This window comes from Rutilus rutilus, assembly GCF_951802725.1.
Source record: "Rutilus rutilus genome assembly, chromosome: 11".
Classification (NCBI taxonomy): Eukaryota; Metazoa; Chordata; class Actinopteri; order Cypriniformes; family Leuciscidae; genus Rutilus; species Rutilus rutilus.
In genome coordinates this window covers 34,724,732-34,745,544 of record NC_140216.1, presented here as the reverse complement: position 1 = coordinate 34,745,544, position 20,813 = coordinate 34,724,732, and the positions used below count along the sequence as shown (strand labels likewise).

General features: G+C 37.0%; 1 protein-coding gene across 2 annotated transcripts in view; it reads left to right on the top strand.

The window, feature by feature from the left end:
* trappc9 (trafficking protein particle complex subunit 9) overlaps positions 1–20,813 on the top strand; it is a 210,273-nt gene that overhangs the window by 89,512 nt on the left and 99,948 nt on the right. For both annotated transcript variants that reach the window (XM_084423000.1, XM_084422999.1), the window contains 2 exons: positions 8,513–8,665; positions 14,622–14,740. In XM_084423000.1, coding sequence (XP_084279126.1) covers positions 8,513–8,665; positions 14,622–14,740 — 272 coding nt within the window. The remainder of the gene's footprint in view (positions 1–8,512; positions 8,666–14,621; positions 14,741–20,813) is intronic.

The following is a 20,813-nucleotide window of genomic DNA, read 5'->3' as shown; positions in this document are numbered from 1 at the left end:
TTTTGAAGGAAATGACAGTCCTTGCAAAGAAGCAAAAATAATAATGTTGAAGTTTTAGATACTTTTTTAAAGCAAGGTAGTGGATGTTGTGGGCCTCTTTATGTGTGTATTTCTCCTCTCCATAGGACTGTTAGAGTATTATGTACTTAATCGCTGAAATGTTACATCTTCAAGTAATTGATATCAATTATTTAACGTGAATATTTCATTTTCATATTTTTTATAAATATTACCAGAGCTAAAACATTATTATTATTATTATTATTATTATTTAAAAATATTACTAGAACTAAAACATTATTATTATATTTATTATTATTTATTTATTATTATTAATACTTTTGGCTTTTATTTTATTTTATTTTATTTATTTTATTTTATTTACATTTTTTCAGGGTTACATTCTTTAAATATTTCTTAGGGCTGTGAAAAGATTAATCGCGATTAATCGCATCCAAAATAAAAGTTTGTGTTTACATAATATATGTGTGTGTACTGTGTATAATCATTTTGTATATATAAATACACACACACGCATGTATTTATTTAAGAAATATTTGCATGTATATACTGTATATATTTATATATAATTTATATTATATATAAATATAAATGTTTTATATATAAATAACACATTTTTCTTAAATATATACATGCAAGTGTGTGTATTTATATATACAAAATAATTATACACAGTACACACACATATATTATGTAAACACAAACTTTTATTTTGGATGCGATTAATCTTTAAACTTAAGCACACCCACAGATCATAAGTCTAGATTTTTCACTGTCTGGTTTGCATTGTATACTCCCAACCTTAAAGGCGATTAAAGTGAGTGCTTGTTAAAAAATTATTAAATAAATCTAGTCAAGTCGTCACCTTTATTTATATAGCGCTTTATACTATACATATTGTTTGTTTCAAAGCAGATTTACAGTGAAAACAGGACAATGATGCATTTCGGCTGTTGTTCTGCTGAAGTCAGTTTAGTGTTGATTCAGTTCTGTTGTAAATATCATCAATTATTAAATTAGTTCATTTCATCTATAAAACAATTCTGCATGTAGTACAAAAATAGTCACTGGATTTCTCAAAGTTTGCAAGATTGTCCTACTAAAAGAGCTTTTCAAGTGCTGCAAATGTCTATGTATTGCGTCTTTAAAACAGCCAACAAATTATTATGCTTTGTTTTTTGCATCTCGATAGACCCGAGTTTTATTGAGAATTTGATTCTTTCTCTTTTAAGTGCAGCTGGATTTGAAACAAGCTTCCACTTTTTGGCTGAATAAACAGTGTGATTTTGCCAGTCACGAGAAGTATAAATATTAACAGCATAATTTTTAAATGGCAAACATTGTCTGTCCAGTCTAATCTTTAATGTATTATAAAGTTTATACTTTAGGCTGAAATTATTATGCAACAATTGAATGAAGTCTGTGGAAGTGGTTTGGGCTGAATTAATTTCAGTGTTTGGAGAGGAAGATGAATGAGAAGAGGAGGAATTTGAATAGAGTCATTCTGATGCTGGAGGAGTGAGGCATATACAGGCCGTTTGTCAGAGAGAAGAGAGTGTTGGAGTAATAATGTTTTCTTCATGCGGATGGAGGATTATTATCATCATCATCATCATCATCTGTGTGCCTCTCACACACTCTCCTGCTCTTTTCCTGCTGTGTTTTAGATCTGATTCTCCCTATAGTCAGCAGGATTATCAAAGTTTTACTTTAGTCTGACAGTGTAGAGGCGTGTTAATAATTTGTGAAATCAGCTTTTGTTTCTTAGGGTTTCTCTTCTCCTCTCGTTCCATCTATCACTCCTAGAGGAACACTGTCTCCATGAATGTTTCAGTCCAGAACTTTATTTAAAGCCCTCAGTTTCTTCAGATTCTGTGTTTGTGTTGGAGGCTGTCGATCGACACAACAGCAGCTTTTATCATATTATTTTAATGCCATGAATTTGCATCAAATTGTCTGTCTGTCTGTCTGTCTGTCTGTCTGTCTGTCTGTCTGTCTGTCTATCTATCTATCTATCTATCTATCTATCTATCTATCGTCTGTCTGTCTGTCTGTATATGTATCATCTGTCTGTCTGTCTGTCTATCTATCTATCTATCTATCTATCTATCTATCTATCTATCTATCTATCTATCTATCTATCTATCTATCTATCTATCTATCTATCTATCTATCTATCTGTCTGTCTGTCTGTCTGTCTGTCTGTCTGTCTATCTGTCTATCTATCATCTGTCTGTCTGTCTGTCTGTCTGTATATGTATCGTCTGTCTGTCTGTCTATCTATCTATCTATCTATCTATCTGTCTGTCTGTCTGTCTGTCTGTCTGTCTGTCTGTCTGTCTGTCTGTCTATCTATCTATCTATCATCTGTCTGTCTGTCTGTCTGTATATGTATCGTCTGTCTGTCTGTCTATCTATCTATCTATCTATTTATCTGTCTGTCTGTCTATCTATCTATCTATCTATCTATCTATCTATCTATCTATCTATCTATCTATCTATCTATCTATCTATCTATCTATCTATCTATCTATCTGTCTGTCTGTCTGTCTGTCTGTCTGTCTGTCTATCTGTCTATCTGTCTATCTATCTATCTATCTATCTATCTATCTATCTGTCTGTCTGTCTGTGTATCATCTGTCTGTCTGTCTGTCTGTCTGTCTATCTATCCAATCTTATCTATCTAGACATACTAACATTTATATGTGCACTTAAGTAATTCACAAAGTTTTCCATACTGTATGTTTTCAGCTCTCAAACTTCTCAGAAATGTCCAAATCCCCCAGAAATGTGCTGGTCAGTGTCTTGTTTCTCACCTCTGTTTAACACATGAGACAGCAGAACTCTGTCTCCTAGCAACGGCTGTACCGTGGTGAATTATGGTCGCTGCTCAGCTGTTTATAAAGCCGACTCGCCCGTCTACGCGCTGGTTTTAGCATTCACTCGCACAGCATTATGAATTATTGAATATTTGCGTCCCCAACAAATTAGTGTGGAGAGCTTGAGCTGTGGGCCTCACTCCTTTTCTTCCTCTCCTTGGCTTTTGGGCTTGGGTTTTTCAACTCATTTTGAATAATTTAATTGTACACAGAGGCTATTTTCAGACTGTATATATGGAAATTAGTTTCACATTTGAAAGTCTCAACCTTTGAATATCTTTCAAAGAATCCATGCCTTGGAAGCTCTCCTCTTGGCAGCTTGGGAACATAAAGTAAGCGTGACTGTTTTTTCTGTTTGGTGACTCACAGAAATTGGGAGATAAACATAATAAATGGTTGAAACAGATCCCCGTAAATCATGTAAAGCTAGCCAATCTGAGATTATGATTTTGGAAAGCTCTGTTATTATGCGCAATATGCTTCAGATGATCCATGAGCGGTCTGTCATTATGCCGCTTGAAACCCGAGACTGTATGAAAACGCTGTTTATATGCTAATATATTTGGGAAATCCAATTTAATTTGGTTTAATTTGGGAAATTAAATCTAGATAAAAGCACTGGAAAAAATGTCATGCCTTATTTTTGTGTTCTTAACTTAGTTCCACAGGTTCTGTATCCTCATTAGCCGCGTGCTAATTGTGAATATTGCCTTTTGCGGAGACTTCGGCGGTTAAGCTCATGGTTTGAGATCCCCAGGCTCCCAGAAACAGATTGTAGCGTTGGCAGCCGTGTGGTTCGGGATGATGTAGTCTGCTGTCCTGATCCGTCCAGGACCGCTGCCAGGAAGAAGCCCTGCAGGATGACGCCTCACAGGCCCCGGAGCGCGTTGTTGTGGAACAGGGTTTAACATCTGTCTGGGTTGTTTATTTCCATCCGTGTTGTTCTGAAGAGAGGATCATGGCTCTCGAGAGACAGCTAGAATAGATAACCGCTAGAGGAAGAGCAGACTCTGAGAATTAAAACACTGAAACTGTTGATCCAGTTTAATATTTGTGTACTTGTCAGTGTAAATGTTACCGTAATTAGTGGACAAAGCAGTGAAGAAAAGTTCAGTGTACTGTAAATGGTTGTTTGATTTAGCCGAAATCTTTAAATGCACGCACACACTAATTTTCAAGTTTAGAGATGGTGAGATTTTTCAATGCTTTTGAAAGAAGTCTCTTCTGCTCGCCAAGGCTGCATTTATGTGACCAATTAATCAGTAAAAACAGTAATATTGTGAAATAATATTGCAATTTAAAATAACCATTTTCTGTTTTTGATATATTTTAAAATGTAATTTATTCCTGTGATGCAAAGCTGAATTTACTCCAGTCTTCAGTGTCACATGATCCTTCAGAAATCATTCTAATATGATGATTTGATGCTCAAGAAACATTTCTGATTATTATCAATGCTGAAAACAGTTTTTGTGGTGATACATTTTTTTCAAAATTCTCTGATGAATAGAAAGTTCAAAAGAACCGCATTTATTTGAAATAGAAATTATAAATGTCTTCACTTTGTCTTTCAATTTTGATCAATTTAATGCATCATTGCTGAATAAAAGTAGTATAAAAAAAATCATACTGACCTTAATCTTTTGACCGGTAGTGTATATACCTTAGTAATTCACTAAGAATGAATTATATATTTTATTTATACCCTTTGCTTTAGCACCTGATTCTCTAAATACATTATGCAAAGCATGAATTGTGCCATGATCACTGCAAAATGTATATCCTTTTAATTAAATCTCGTTGACCCACAGCTTTCTATTTGGTATAAAAGCACAATGCTGATTGTGTCGCAATCTGACGCATAGAAATAAGGCGTGTTCAACCAAAAAATTATAATTTAAATATGCAGTTAATATTTAAATAGAAGCTCATACCGGTTATGCTGGACTGCAGGTGGAATGTTAAAATGTAAATTTTACTCACCTTTATATTCTATATGTTTTCAGAGATATGTAAGATAAGGGGCCCTATCTTGCACCCAGCGCAATTGACTTTGTACATGGACGCATGTATCATTCCTATTTTGCACCCGCGCACAGCGGACTTTTCCCTCCACAGATGCACGTCGGTTAACTAAGAAATACACTTGCGCTCCCCGGGGTGGTTCAGCGCAAAGAGGAGGCGTGTTCCGGCGCAAACGTTCCCTCATGCTATTTTACAGGTTTAGAAAACAATTCCGCCACTGACCGAAAAAAAACAGTTTAAAGTCAGTGGCGCGTTGCGCATGTTATTCATATGCTATTTTAAGGGCGCATGCTTGGCCTTAAATAATCAATGTAGCGTGTGCACAACGCGCATACACTTTGATTCTCTCATCTACACACAGTTATTATTTTTGCAAATCATACATTATTACGAAAGATAAATAGATCGATCGATAGATAGATAGATCGATAGATAGATAGATAGATAGATAGATAGATAGATAGATCGATAGATAGATAGATAGATAGATAGATAGATAGATAGATAGATAGATAGATAGATAGATAGATAGATAGATAGACAGTTTATTATAAAAGCATACATCTAGCTTACACATTAACCCAAATTATCATACGCCTGTTTAACCGAAGTTAATTTTGGTGTGTTTCTCCATCCCCAACGTCCCTGACGAGAACGTCGGTCTCCTCGGCTGTGAAGCGCTCCTCGCGTGCGCCTGGCAAATCCGCCGTTATAATAGGAATCCGCTTTAGAACAAGCGCGCCTGCTCTTAAAGGGAATGTGAGATGTCACTCTGATTGGTTTATTTCACGTTACGCCCAAACCACACCTATGAATAATGAAGCTACTTCAGACCAACCCATTTTAGATTTGCGCCAGGCGCAAGAGTCATTTATCCCGCCGGGAAAATAGCAACAGCGCCCAAGACCCGCCCACAAAGTTACTTGCGCTTTGCGCTTTGACACTTGCGTTTCAGATCGTTAAAATAGGGCCCAAGATGTGATTGGTTGGTCTGCATGTCAATCACACAATCTCCTCCTAAATGGGCGGTTCTTGGTCATGGCATATTGAAAGTCAAGCGCCAATAGACTTGTTTGTAGACCTGAGGTTGGAGTTATTATGGATCAGTTCTTCCACCGCTCATAGACACTAGAGTGTAACTTTCAGTCTGTTTATGCTAAAACACACATCTGGTTTGTTAGGTCACTCTGACCTGGTCAAACCCTTCATCAGGCCTCAGACAAAGTCAGTGTCAGTGCGTTGATTCTGAAGTGTTTTCCTGTTGGATCTCTGATGACCGCCATTGTAATGTAGCCCCTAATTCATGCGTTTTTGGGTCTTTGATGTGCAAAATGAAAATCAAAGCTTTGATTCATAAGGATCATGTGTCTGTAGGGCAGACGCCTCATTTAAACGCTCACAGACGTGTTGTGCAGCAGTAATTTGACTTCGTTATTTGGCCTCTGTCTATTATTCATCCACAGTGAGGTTTGGGAGCTCTTAGCATCTGATTTAAGCTTTGAACAGCCGCTTCGTGTGTCTTCACACACACACCGGGAGACGACGAGGAGAACAGAGAGAGCGAGTCTGTGAGATTCTTGTTACGCACCAGGATCAAACTCTCGATTGTGCTTCTCCTTAGGTGGCAAGTTTAGGAAAAACATTGAAAACAAGTAAACAGAGCCTGAACAAAATAGTACAGTGGCAGTACAGGCATTGAATGATTCATATAGTCATGCATTGTTATTGACACTGTAGTTTAGTGAATGCCATGGTACTCCACTGTACATGTCCGAAAACATTAGCCTGGTAATCCAGACCTAAATCTGAAAGATTAATGGTCTGGCGTCGACTAATGAAAATCGGCCAGCTCGAGGGGCGGCACCAAGCATGCATTTGAAAATCTCACTGCACGCAATTGGATAACACTACGACCAATCACAACAAGCCCCACGCTTAGCTATCTAGCTAACTGGTAGATTATACTCTTGCCGTATCCGGTCCGCAAAACAGCAAAAACGCCCTTCTTGCAAAGGAACGATTCGAGCGCCGTCTTCTGTTCCTCTTTTAGATAAAAGCCAAGTCTAACTCGTTCATTGTAGCGGCCAAAGCCATTTCAAACAACTGGTGTTCATCCATAGCCATCTTACAATGTTTACTAATGACTTCGACGTCACAGCGCTGTCGTCATCTGTTTAGCTCGCCTCTGCCCCGCCTATATCAGATAACCCGATGTGATTGGTGCAGCTCGGCTACAAGGGCATATTTAATGAGCATCATTACTCGACCCCAGAGTAAACTCGCTGAGCAAATTCAACTTGTGCTCTCGCGAGAACTCTGGATTTCCAGGGTACGAAAACATAGTAGTTTTTTTTTTTTTGCCTTAATATTTATTTTATTTTATTTGTGTATTTTATTTTATTTTAGTGTATTTCATTTTTTTATGTTGTTTAGTGTAGTTTTAATATTATTTTATTTTCATTATAAAAAATATCTAATTTTAATATGATTTTATTTGCAAATTTTTTTATGTAATTTATATATTTTAATATGAAATGTTTATTTTAATATTATTATTTTTTACATTTGTTTATAAGGTCAGTATTTGGATTAGTAGAGAGAGTTTGGAGTTGCTACTACATTAGACACTGTAAGGTATAACATATTAGAAACTATTCGCCGGGTGCAGAGTATGAGTTTCTCTCGGTCCAGATGTTCAGTGTTAACCAAAACATATCTGACCTCGGAGCTTTTTATCTTTATTTTCTTAATGTTATTTGAAGTATTTTTCAGAGATATTTTGTAATGGATTTCTCCTCCAAAGCTTGCATCACCAACAGTTTATACTAAATATGTAGTTTCCCAGGGTCATTAAAAATAAAATAAAAAATCTTGACTCCCATAATAAAGAATTTTAGAGATTTTTTAGAGAATTGAATAGATTCTCATACAGCAGGGGTGTTCATAGGGGGTCTGTGGCTGTACTGCAGGGGCTCCATTCATTTATTCATCTTAATTTTGTGTGAAAAATAAGAATAGGCTTAAACTAAAATATTACATTAATATGCAACAAAAAAAATTAAGTACATGCTATGCCTTTGTAGATGTTGTTGGTTACATGCTACTTTTGTAGAGCTTGTCGAGACATTTACTTTTTGTAGAGCTTGGATGACACTTTTACCGGTTTACTCTCTTTGTGCGGCTGTAGATAAATGGATATGCAACAAATGAAGAATAAGTAATGTGAATCTCATGTTTTTGTGTCAGAATCTATCTATGAAAATATATTATATAGTACATTTTTATATTTAAACATAGTTTACAGAACATTAAAAACAAAGACTTATTTTTGCAGTTTCAAATGCACCACTTCTATAATGATCATGTTTTATATATTTTTTTGATTAAATTAAAACTAATTTTTAAGTCTTGCAACAGAAGAAAAAGTATAATAAATAGTAACAACTTGAAAAATATAAATATAAAATAATAATATCCATTTTAGTACTTGTTTGTTTCTTAAACTGGAGTTCTTTTTCATTATTTAAAAGAATTCCTGTTTGTCCAAAGTGCTGTAAACAAATATGTCCCTTTGTTCTGCATTACAGAGAAGCTGTTCGGTGAGTTTGTGAGCTGGGACCTGCAGGACGCCCTGTCCCACCTGCCTCTGAAATCCGGTCAGTCTGTCTCCATCCCTGTCAACATATCCACCAAACTGGACTTTTCTGGTCAGGAGAACCTGTTACACGACCTGAACGACGGTAAACATCCACACCAACACATCGCAAAAACAACATCATTTGGGTCCGTTCTGGTTTGTCCCGTCCAATTTGCGCTCAATTTCTGCGAGTGCATCACCACAGCCATCGCACTATAATCAAGACGGGCCTGATTGCTCTCTGATAGAAGAAAGGCAGTATTCACTTTGCCCTGTTATGGTAGGTCAGATCCAAGGGATGTGATTTGAAACGGTGTCTGTACCACCTCATTTCACATTCAACAGAGACATCGCTTAAGCTGCCGTCTCTCTTCTGTATTACACTCTCCGTCCCCTCTGCCCTCTCTAGTTCCTCTCTAGATTCATATCTGTTTCCTCTTCACATCTTGTTCCTTTTGGCTGTTTCCTGGCTGTATTACACTTATACCTTCTTTCTCTTCTGTATCACCTCTCAGTTTAATATACCTCTCATGCTCGTTGAAGGAGAGGAAGGACAAATCACCATTATCTGAGATGTTTCTCCTTGACAGCAATGAGATGAAATGGAGAGCAAATTTGCTTACTGTCATTTCATACTTTTTTTTCTTCAGTAGACCTGTCATTTTTTTGAGCGAAATTAATACTTTTATTCAACATGGTTAACAACATTAAATGGATCAAACGTGACAGTAAAAACATTTACAACGTTGCAAAAGATTTCTGTTTCAAATACATGCTGTTCTTTTGAACTTTCTATTCATTGAATAACCCTGAAAATAGGTATCATTTTCCACAAAATGTTTTCAACATTGATAATAATCAGAAATATTTCTTGAGCAGCAAATCATCATATTTCTGAAGGATCATGTGACACTGAAGTAATGATGCTGAAAATTCAGTTTTGATCACAGGAATAAATTACATTTTAGAACATATTCAAATAGAAAACAGTTATTTTTCATAATATTACTGTATTTTTGATCAAATAAATGCAGCCTCTGTGTGCATAAGAGACAAAAACATCTTTTTTTGGAGTAAATGTTCTTAAAGGAAAGTTGAATCAATCTCAAAAGATGAAGTGAAATTCTCAATATGACATCAAACACTGCACATCCAATTCTTTCAAGATCAAATGATCTGAGCTGCTATCCACGCCAGTTTTATAGCTTTTTATTCTTACTGCATGTCAACAGGATTTTTAAGGATTTTTAGAATAAACATTTGAGATAAAGTTTATATGCCATGCATTTGCAACCTCTTCTGAGCTCCTTAAGATCAAGCTCTGAGAATTGGAAATGTCCTCTAGGTCCTCTTTGTCTGATTGTATGCACATGTTAATATGAATGAGACATGAGGAGAGCAGACTGTAGCAGACGAGTGGTGCTGTGCGTTTCTGCTTGAATTACGAACAGGTGCAAGATGAACAGCCTCCTTCCTCTCTCTCCTCTCCAGGGCCGCTCAAATGTTTTAATTATTGTTGAAATAATAATTTCTCTGAATTAGTCTGATAAGACAGCTTAAATCCCGTCCTATTAGCGCAGCATGTAGAGGGCAGTGAATTGTAAACATTGCTGATGTTATCGCAGGTGCTAATACATTATTGCTGTTATTTAGCGGTAATATTTGCACAGTTTGACATTCGTTTTCTCATCATGGTGGTTTGTAAGTGTATAAGCAATTTAAAAAAGATCAAAGCAAGTCATTCAAATCGTAAGTGTTTGATGTGGCAATTCCTAATCTCTGATTGGCTCCTCATCCTTCCCTCCATTGTGATGTCATAATGGAATTCAAGACATCCACAATGTCGCATATTTTGCATGGAGCGGCTTCCGGACGCTAATACGGATGTGATTTTTCCATATTTATACACATTTTCAAAACTAAAATATGACCCACGGGAATATCGTAAATCTGAGGGAAAAAAGGTGGATATTCACCATTTCTAACATGCATTAAAAATGTTATATATATATATATATATATATAGAGAGAGAGAGAGAGAAATATATATATATACCGTCTTTTAATAAATATATCAATTTAATTAGTATGAATATTTTGAAATAATAATTATTATTGTATAGTCATCATTTATTATTATTAATAATAATAATTAATAGTCTCATGAATGTGGAAAAAACAGGGGTTTTATTGTGTTTGGATTTTTAGAAGTTAAATTAATATATTTGTTGTAACCAGCCAGGCACTAACAACCAATTAAATAAGTGAATGAGTTGATAGACTGATTCAGATAGGCAGAGTGAGTTCAATTAATCTGATTCATTAAAAATAATTTGTTAAAGTTAAACATACCGTACGTTTTCTTCCTGTTCCTTTCGCTGTTTCTTCCAGCTCTTTTTCTTTTCCCCTTTTATGCCTCAGTGTCTTTCTCAGTGTCTGTCTCCATCTCTCCTGTCAGCATAACTCAGGCTGTGAGGGTGGTGATGTCATCGCTGTGATGCAATGCTCTGCCTGTCTCTCTGGAGGCCGCTGGGTTCAGTCCGTACGAGAGTTTCTTTAACACGCTGCTCCATTCGTTCGTTCGTTCATTCATCCGTCCTCTATAAATCGTCTCCCCATCAGAGAGAGGCAGAGCGCGAGGGCCAGACATTCAGACTAAACACATTAGTCCCTGAATGTTAAAATGTCAGCGCAAGAACAACATAATGAGAGAGGAGAGCGGCTCCATTAAAGCAGACAACTCCCCCCGCTGAGAGCTCGCTGGAGGTAAACGTTTACCCTTCATGCAGGACGTCAGCCGACCGCTGAGCCCTGGTGCGGATGATGTCACGGCATCATGGGGATGAACTCACTAGCCTCATTGGGTAACGCCTGGCTATCACTGAGCGCCGCGTTTTCAGGGTTCAGTGCGATGCGGCCCGCTGCGTTTTACTTAAGCAAGGAAATAAATGACGTCTGTTAAACATGGACTGCTCAGGACGCTCATTAGGTGGATCATTTGAGTTGATACTGAGCTCCTTTACTATATTAGTCCTCTCCGTGGAGACTTTTTTATTTATTTCACTTATAGTTTAAAAGGGTCAAATTAAAATATGACAGAAAAAGGATTAAGACTGCAATGCTAGTAGGTGTTGATTATATTTTTGATGTAGTCTGTCTATCATCACACTCCCATTCCACTCTTCCTCGAGGCCCCACCCTTACAGAGTGACGGCCCTTTGCTCAGTCTTGTCATTTTCCTAGCCTCGCCCTCATCTGCTCTTAAGCTCATTTGAGATTTGTATAGCAAGTTCTGTGCAGAACTGATTACTGGTGATTTAAGAATGCTGTCTGACTTTATGTGACATCATGCGGGCATATGCCAAAAAAACACTATTGCCCTGCCGGGCGATTAGCTCTGGAAATTTTGGTCGTGTGGCAGTATTTTTGGAATATGTCAGCATGTTGTCACATGAAGACTAATGAAGTCATGGAAACTAAAATGTTACTCTATAATCATATTTAATGTGTGATTATTTTATTTTATTTTATTTTATTTTATTTTATTTTATTTTATTTTATTTTATTTTATTTTATTTTATTTTATTTATTTTATTTATTTTATTTATTTTATTTATTTTATTTATTTTATTTATTTTATTTATTTTATTTATTTTATTTTATTTATTTATTATTATTATTTTTTATATATATATATATATATATTTTTTTTTTTTATGACAAAGATATGCTATATATTATTATTATTATTATTATTATTAACCTTTAAGAACTGTATTATTATTTTGCATTATTATTCAACCTTTAAAGGTGCTTTATAAAATAAAAAATTATTATTACTGAAAATGTATTTAAATATAAATATAAATAAATAATATAATATAATTATATATGCGCTTTATATAAAAAGATTATTCATTTATTTTGAGAATTTTATTTTGCACTTTTTTTTGCAATTATTTTGTATTTTATTTATATTTATTATATATATATATATATATATAATATCTTAAGCATGGACTTGCTACTACCAATAGATACATAGCCGCTTTTGTCAGCTTGTGAGACATGCTGACGCTGCATAAATAGACATACACAAATCCCATATCAGATCTAGGCAGGTGGAGCTGGGGGAGGTGGAGGGTTTCAGAGAAACTCTGATAGCACAGGACTGTATTACAGCAAACACTGGACCAGATTATTTAAATATTGATCAAGCAATCTCATTGGCTGCAGGATCAGCAGAGGCCAGTCTGCTTGTGTCATGCTGTAATGATTTGATTCCTTGCAGACTGCATGTAAATGACCTATAAGTAATGTATAAACTATACATAATTGAGTGAACTCGATATACAGTATATCTTAGCTCCACCTTCCTCTCTCTTAGCTCTGCCCTTCTTCTACCTCATGTCACTCTGTTAGCTTTGACCTGGTGTCCGGGCATCTGAGACTTGTAAAGTTTGCAGGAGACATTACGACATATCGTGCCAGACACTCTTGAGGGGAAGTGATGTCATTTCAGAGGCCGTGGGACTCGTAATGAGGACCATAAGTTCTCTCTGTGTCGTCTTGCCTTTCGAGTGGGAAAACACACACACTGACTAGATCTGTCCTGATGTGTGCTGCTGTGTACACTTCTCTTTTACTACGCAGCAGAGGGACAGCATCTGAAAGATGACCGTGGCTTAGGTGTGAATCACAGAAGACATGCTTTTTAATTAGAATAGTGATCAGCCTCATTTTCATACATGCATTTTTCACCTGGCATTTCTTCAGCTTTTCTTCTTCTTCTGTTGAATGTCAGAATCCATCCGAGTGTATTGAAACATGTGCGTGAGATACGGAGAGCAATCTGTGCACGACAAACGCTGCGATTTACTCTCATTATTCTCCCTCAGACAGAGCCAAAGCAGGTCAAATCCAGAAATGTCACCGCTACAGAAAGACCTTCAATTAGAGCAATGGCTCTGTGGCAAACAATGCAACATCCGTGTTTCAGCATAGCTGCTGTTTATGTATGTATGTATGTATTAATTTCTTGACGGTAATGTAATCACCAAGTGATACAGAGTAATTAATGAGATATAGGCATTTTTTTCCTGTAAAAATTGGCCTTTAAAAGTGGGTTTAAAAGTTGATTTTATAACAAGCATTGGGATCATTTTTGAGTGTTGCAAATATTTTAATAAATATTTTGAACTTTTTTCTCTTTTGATTCACAGAAGTAAATTGCACTTCCCAACACCACAACTGATGTTTAAATTAGAGACTATATTAATACAGAATTAATGCTCAAAGAACTATTCTGACACAATCTATGAGAAACATGTTGTCCGAATAATATGGTAAAATCATCACAATTTTGCTTAATTTTATAAAGGCAGAACAATTATTGCAGATATATGATGACTATGTCATATTTCACCCATCCCTACTGCAGCTGACGTCACACGTTTGTGTTCTTTAGCTTTGTGTTTTTCTGTTCTTTCAGGCTTGCAGACCATTCCTGCAGTCTGCACTGTTTAAGTCTGTGTTGATGAAGCTTTCATTCGTCATATTTATGTCCCGTTTCTAAAAATAACCCAGGCCGTTTCTTGCTTGAGTGAATTTGTGTGTGCGTTTATACGTTTATGCCATTATCCGTATGTGCTGGAGAGATAAAATTTATCCACCTGAGTGTGTTCCAGAGATCTGCTGCGGCACACGCACTCCGTCGCCTTATTTATTACCGCGCTTTTCCACCTCATCATATTTCAAACTGTCACGTTACGGATTTTAATTTTATTTCGAGCACTAAACACCGGACAAACAGATGCGCTGAGAGATAGAAAGGTGGATGGAGAGAGAGGTGGAGAGGAAAGCGTTTGAGCGATGTTCACATCCTCTGAATGTGAGGAATTATGGCTGTATAATAGCGTCCTCTCTTCACATAAGTCATAGAAGATAGTGATCTCTCTTTCCACTTCCCCTTCTGCCTCCTCGCAGTCTTGTTTCTCAGGCCTCTGGCAGCTGTGTTCATGTACGCCGTATGTCTAATGGATATTGTTGTGTGGTTTCAGATGGTATCAGCGTAACAGGTCTGCCCGTCTCCAGCCCGCTACGGCAGGTCCTAAAGCCACGCTCCGAAAATAAACCAGTCGGCACTGACGCCAGCAAGAACGAATACAATCACGTCAAGGTAGGAATTCTGTCCTCGAGCTATGCACGCTTCATTTTTCTGCTCTAAAGCTAAATTACACGTCATTACTCTAGGGCACATGTTAGTGTACTAGGCAGGTGTGATGCTGTTTTGATGGTTACTTGGGTTCTAATTGTGACATCACACTGAAATGCTCCGCCCACAAATAAGTCTTATAGACCTTATGCGCCAGAGAAACGAGGGCGCCACCATCTTTAGAATATTGTCTTTTAACTTCCGTTTTTGCGGTCGCTCTGTATATTTCTATGGCGCTGCTGTCCAGGAGTAATTCGATTTTGAAGTGGATTTACTTAATGTAAAGTTAATGAAAGTTATCATGAGGACTGTAATGTTTAAAGCAGATGACTTAGCAAATGTCAGTTGACCGGGAAGATTTTAAAACGAGCCGTTCATTAATAAACATGCAGAATCGCTGTGAAAATACAGACCGGAAGTCAAAAGACAACGAGCGCAGCGCTGAAAAGGGGCGGGGCTACATAAGGTCTATAGAGTGCAACAGTGCCTGGCCACTTATAGGGATTTTAAAGCATTTTAAGCCATGAACCAAGCCAACTAGCTATGAGGTGGATCATAACACTAAACACTTTGATTTCAGTTATAAAAAGTATTTGAAAATTGGACAAAAATACAAAGGCACAAGATTGTGAACTTAACAGCTCTTAACTACAATCCCATGAAGCACTGAGGGTAGATAATTACATTAAGAACAATTAAAACTATTCATTTAAAAATGTTGATTATATACAAAACAATATATTTTAAGTTTATTGCAAAATATGCATATATATTAAAATATTCAAAAGTATTTTGAGAGTGTAGGTAGGGATTACATCACTTGCTGTGCTTCATGGGAGTGGGTGGAGCTAACGAGATCTTTACTTGTTTTAACTCTGATTGGTGGAATTTTCTGTACAGCATCTTGGGTAATGTAGTTTTCACCTCAAATTCTGCTGTTAAACGATTATTTTAAACCCAAGTTGAAATAATGTGGGCTGGCGTCTTCAAATGAGGCAAATACCATCGATTAACAACCTCGTAGCTCACAGTAAGGTGGATTTAAATGTTTATCGTTAAAAAATCTATTTCCCAATGGAGCAAATGAATGAGTTTTTTACTTCCGTAACCAGACTGTTGCTCTCTATTGTGAATAGGTTTTATACTAATTCTGTTCTGCATAAGTGTGCACTAAATATCAAATTATGTTCTGATTGTCTTTTTTGGTGAATCACATTGTTTTATTCTGTTATAGCAGTTGCAAAAGACCATTATGATCATCATCTCCCTTTGAGAGTGTATGTCTCTGTCCATGGTGCTGACATTTGTGTTGGTGAGAGTGTGTGTGTGTGTGTGTGTGTGTGTCTGTCCATGGTGCTGACATTTGTGTTGGTGAGAGTGTGTGTCTGTCCATGGTGCTGACATCTGTGTTGGTGAGAGTGTGTGTGTCTCTGTCCATGGTGCTGAAATGTGTGTATGAGCGCGTGCATCTCTGTCCGTGGTTCTGAAGTTTGTGTATGAGCGAGTACATCTCTGCCCATGGAGCTGAAGTTTGTGTGTGTGAGAGCGAATGCATCTCTGTCCATGGTGCTGAAGTGTGTGTGTGTGTGTGTGTGTGTGTGTGTGTGTGTGTGTGTGTGTGTGTGTGTGTGTGTGTGTGTGTGTGTGTGTAAGTGAGAGAGTGTACATCTCCGTCCATGCTGCTGAAGCTTGTGTTTGTGAGAGAGTTTGTGCATCTGTCTCTGTCCATGTGTGTGTGTGTGTGTGTGTGCGCGCATGCGTGTCTCTGTCCATGGTGCTGGAGTCCACACCTTTTAGTAGAATTTCAGATTTGCACTGTTGAAGTAGACCTGTTGGTGAGATTTTAGTTTAAATGAGGGAGGAGTAGGAGGAGTAGGAGGAGTAGGAGGAGGAGGAGGAGGAGGAGGGGTGGTATAATTCATCTAATTGGTAATGGAGGAATGGACCATCATATGAAGGATTGTTCACACTGACAATAATTTGCAGTTGCACTAAGACTGAAGGTAATTCATTTTCAAAGTTTTTGACAACTTGAGTGCATCTCAAAAACAATTTCTTTTATTTTTGTTGACTGTCTAAACATCCTTAAAACAAGATCAGTTTACTAGGCTTGTTTACAACATGGCATATGATAATAAGTCTTGTTTTTTTTTTTGTGGAGAAATCGACCTAAAGTTAATGAGATTGATGCTTAAAATGCACAACAAAGAAAACATGTTTATTTTAAAAAGTAATTTTCCCTCCAGGATGCTAATTTGAAGAGGCAAGAAAACAAATTTTTCGGCGAATAAAATTAAATATGATTTTTAGCCGCAAAACACCTAATTTGTGATCAGATTTAAAAAAGAAAAAGAAAAGATTGTTGCAGTTAAGCAGCACACCAATAGCATCAGGACATCCAGCCTCAGGTTTGCCCAATAGCGACCGTCATTACAGCGACCCACTGTCCTCCAGCGACAAAATCACTGTCATTGTGATCGGGGCATGAGACTGACAATCCATCTACCTCCATCCCTCCTGTCATCACTGCATAATTCAGTGCCATTTTCAACAGATAGAAAGAGTTTGAGGATGCCAGGGTGAGAGAATACAGATGCATCCTGAATTGAAACAAGATGAACAGGGAAGCTAGAGAAGTAATGAGAGGAGGAAGTGATGAGTGACAGGTCACATCGACGCTGCAGGATATATCCCAGCCTGAGACGCTCTGAATGTTTGAATCCGGACGAGCTGAAGGTAATCATTTCTGCTGCCTGACTGACAGCATCCGACTGCGACTCACAACAGGAAGTGTCTTCACTCACTTCCCCTCTCATAACCCTATCAGCACTGTCCACAGAGAGAGAGAGGGAGGGAGACGGATGGTGTCCCGGCCCTCACTATCTCCAAACAGCTTAACAGTGAAGAGGAGAAGTCTCCAGCTCAGCTGTTTCCAGTGCAGTCTTTCTTTCTCATTGTCCTGGCTGGGACTGAGGGGTGATAAAGGAGAAAAAGAGAATCCTGCCCGCTCTGCCGGGCTGGTCGATAACAATATAAGAGCGGATTTAGGCTGTTGGAGAGGGAAGATTAGGTTTAGATACCTGAGAGAGTATGTGTGTATGTTTGAGAAGAGAGTGAGCTTTGCTAAGCAAACATCTCTTATTATTATCAGTGTTGAAAACAGATGTGTTTTTTAATATTATTGTGAAAACCATGATACATTTTCTATGTTTTTTTGGGGGGGATTCTATGATGAATAGTCGAAAAGATCAGCATTTATTTGAAATAGAAATATTTTGTAACATTATAAATTCTTTACTGTCCCTTTTGATCAATTTAATGAATAAAAATGAAGACCCCAAACCTTTGAACAGTAGTGTTTGCTTAACTGCATCACTCTTTGCAGTAATGTACAGTATTATTACTGTTGTACTTTTTTATGAAATAAATGTGTTTTTTTTTCTTTAACTTAGTGCATTTTTATGTACTAGGGTTAGCTTTATATTAAAAATAGAAGAATTTGCTTTATTTTTTATCATATGAAGGTCATACAATTTTGCAATCATTTATTTTTGCTACTTTTTAAAACATTTTTATGTATAGATTTTATAGTTTTAGAAATCTGTCATAAGAATATACATATATATATATATATATATATATATATATATATATATATATATATATATATATATATATATATATATATATATATTTAAAACTGATCATCTAAACAAATAGTTAAACAATCATGAACCATTTCAGATTTTTTTATATACATTTTCCAAAAATTATAATTGGTCGACCACCGTGACAGTTTTCCTGTATAGTAAGTATACTTGTGTATATGTGTGAAGAAAACAAAGGCAAATTAAGTTAAATATTATTTGTGAATAGAATATTTTATTGCGTCTCTGAAAAGTGTGAAAGTAATATTTGAATAGGGTGTATTTAGGATAGATAAATGCTATGAAATAAGCCTCAGCAAGACAAAGGAGTTAACCAGATTATTAAAAAATTATGAACTTTTTATTTAGTTTTTAGTCAATACATCATCATTCCTCCTTCCAGAATGAGTTTTTGTCTTACCCTGATTCACTATGGTAAGCCTATTATAAGTGTATATGTTTTAGACCTGACAGAATGTTTCGTACTTGTCACTCGCCCGTTCGTGTCTTGTCATATCTGTAAATCAAGAAAAGTTGCTCCGGTGTCTGGTGTGGGAGTGGCATAGATTAGTTTTCACAACGAGCGGGAAAGGTTGACATGGAGCAGCTAAATCTCAAACATCTGAGAATCTGCAGTCAAAAAGAGAACATGACAGATCTCGTAATAAAACAAGAATCAACATCGGCTTGGCTTTTCGGAGATGGTGAGAATTGAGAGATCTGAAGTGTTGTAAAGGTGATGTGGAGATGGTGTTTTTATTACTCAACATGTTGGTGTTAGTGAGGCCAGTAGCCAGTGGTCTGTGCGGGTCCTAACACCCCAGTATAGTGACGGGGAGGGAAGGGTAATTTCATTATGGTTGTTGTAGCGCTGTGCTGGAAGTTATGGTCTGGCAAAGCTTCATTAATAACTCATTTCCAAAGGGGCGTCACCAACAGACGTCGCTCAAATGCCTCTGGGCGCAGTTGGATAGACCTAAAACCAATCAGAGTGATCGGCATCATGTAAAGCCATATGCTGCGTCCCAATTCGCATAAGTTACACTACGCCATAAAAGTATGTACTCTTTTTTGTGAAGAAAAGGTATTTGCTTTTGAATGTGTAGCAAAAAAAGCTTTGGGACATACTACTTCGTCATCTTTATCGGACGGATCTGTCGCGTGCATGCTGTCACTTAAACTGCCCTGTCAATCATCTTGTCACGGTTAAAATCCTCTATTAAATCTAATTTAATTTCCTACCATTTCGGAGAGAAATGTAGTAGCACGTTCATCTGCCAGTGGGTCTTTCATGGAGACTGTCCTCATGTGTTTGCAATTTGAATATAACAATGCATTTAAAAGTTGGGTAAAGCCCGCCCCAACGTTTCTGGTTGGTGCCGCGATTTCGACGGATTAGAAATGGGCTTGAATGGGCTCTTTGCCAGACTACTTGCAGAGCAAATCTAAATTTGCCGCAAGTTGTCTGGGTTTTCCCAGGCTAATCGTGTCTATGAATGGGTAAAGCTACAGTAACGTCTTCAGCTCGTCAGCTTGAGATCCTTTCCTTCTAAACTGGTTGTGTCTCTTAAGTTTTATGAGCAGCATCCATCCAATTATCCATCTCTCTCTTTTTTAAGCTATGAGAAAGAACCATATTCATCGGCACAGTCACGCAAAGCTGAAGCCCAACCAAAACAATGTTTTTCTTACAGCTAGAGAGCCAAAAGTTCCATAGTGTACCTTTAAAAATGTTAAAAGTGCCCATGGTTGAAGAAACACCCTTGCACAGATCCTATCATACATTTATTTTAAAGCCATGCGGGGTGTTGCATCCACTTAAATAGCTGTTGGATCCAATTCCAGAGGTGCCAAATCTGGGTTCGGCTCGGTCCAGCACAAATACCAAAGTAACAAAGTACAGCCTCCAAATTCAGATCATCTCAGCCATTTAATTTGTTGTTTGATTCACATTTGTACTTTTTATATATATATTTCTTTTTTATCTCCTTAGTTTTACTATCAAAGCATAACATGCACAGAATGCCAAATGCATCTGCCTGCTGTCAAAGCATTGCAGGAGATGTGAAGAATGCACGGCTCTCACCAAGGGCAATTCCTTCAATGACAAACCGCAGTGATTCAGAGGATTTGCACACAGTTGGAATGCATGCCATTCACAAACTACTACACACTCACTGCTCATTGCATGTTTGTTCAGTGATTATTTTGTCTGAATTGATAGTGCTTCTGGGAACCAATTAGGATGCAGTACACCAGCTCTGTTCAACATGAATTTTTGAAACTCATTCTGCAGATTTTTCCTATCAGACGCCATTCATTTGCACAAATTAAGGCAGTTTCTTTTCATGCCGATTACAACCTGTACTTGACTCCATATGAATCATATC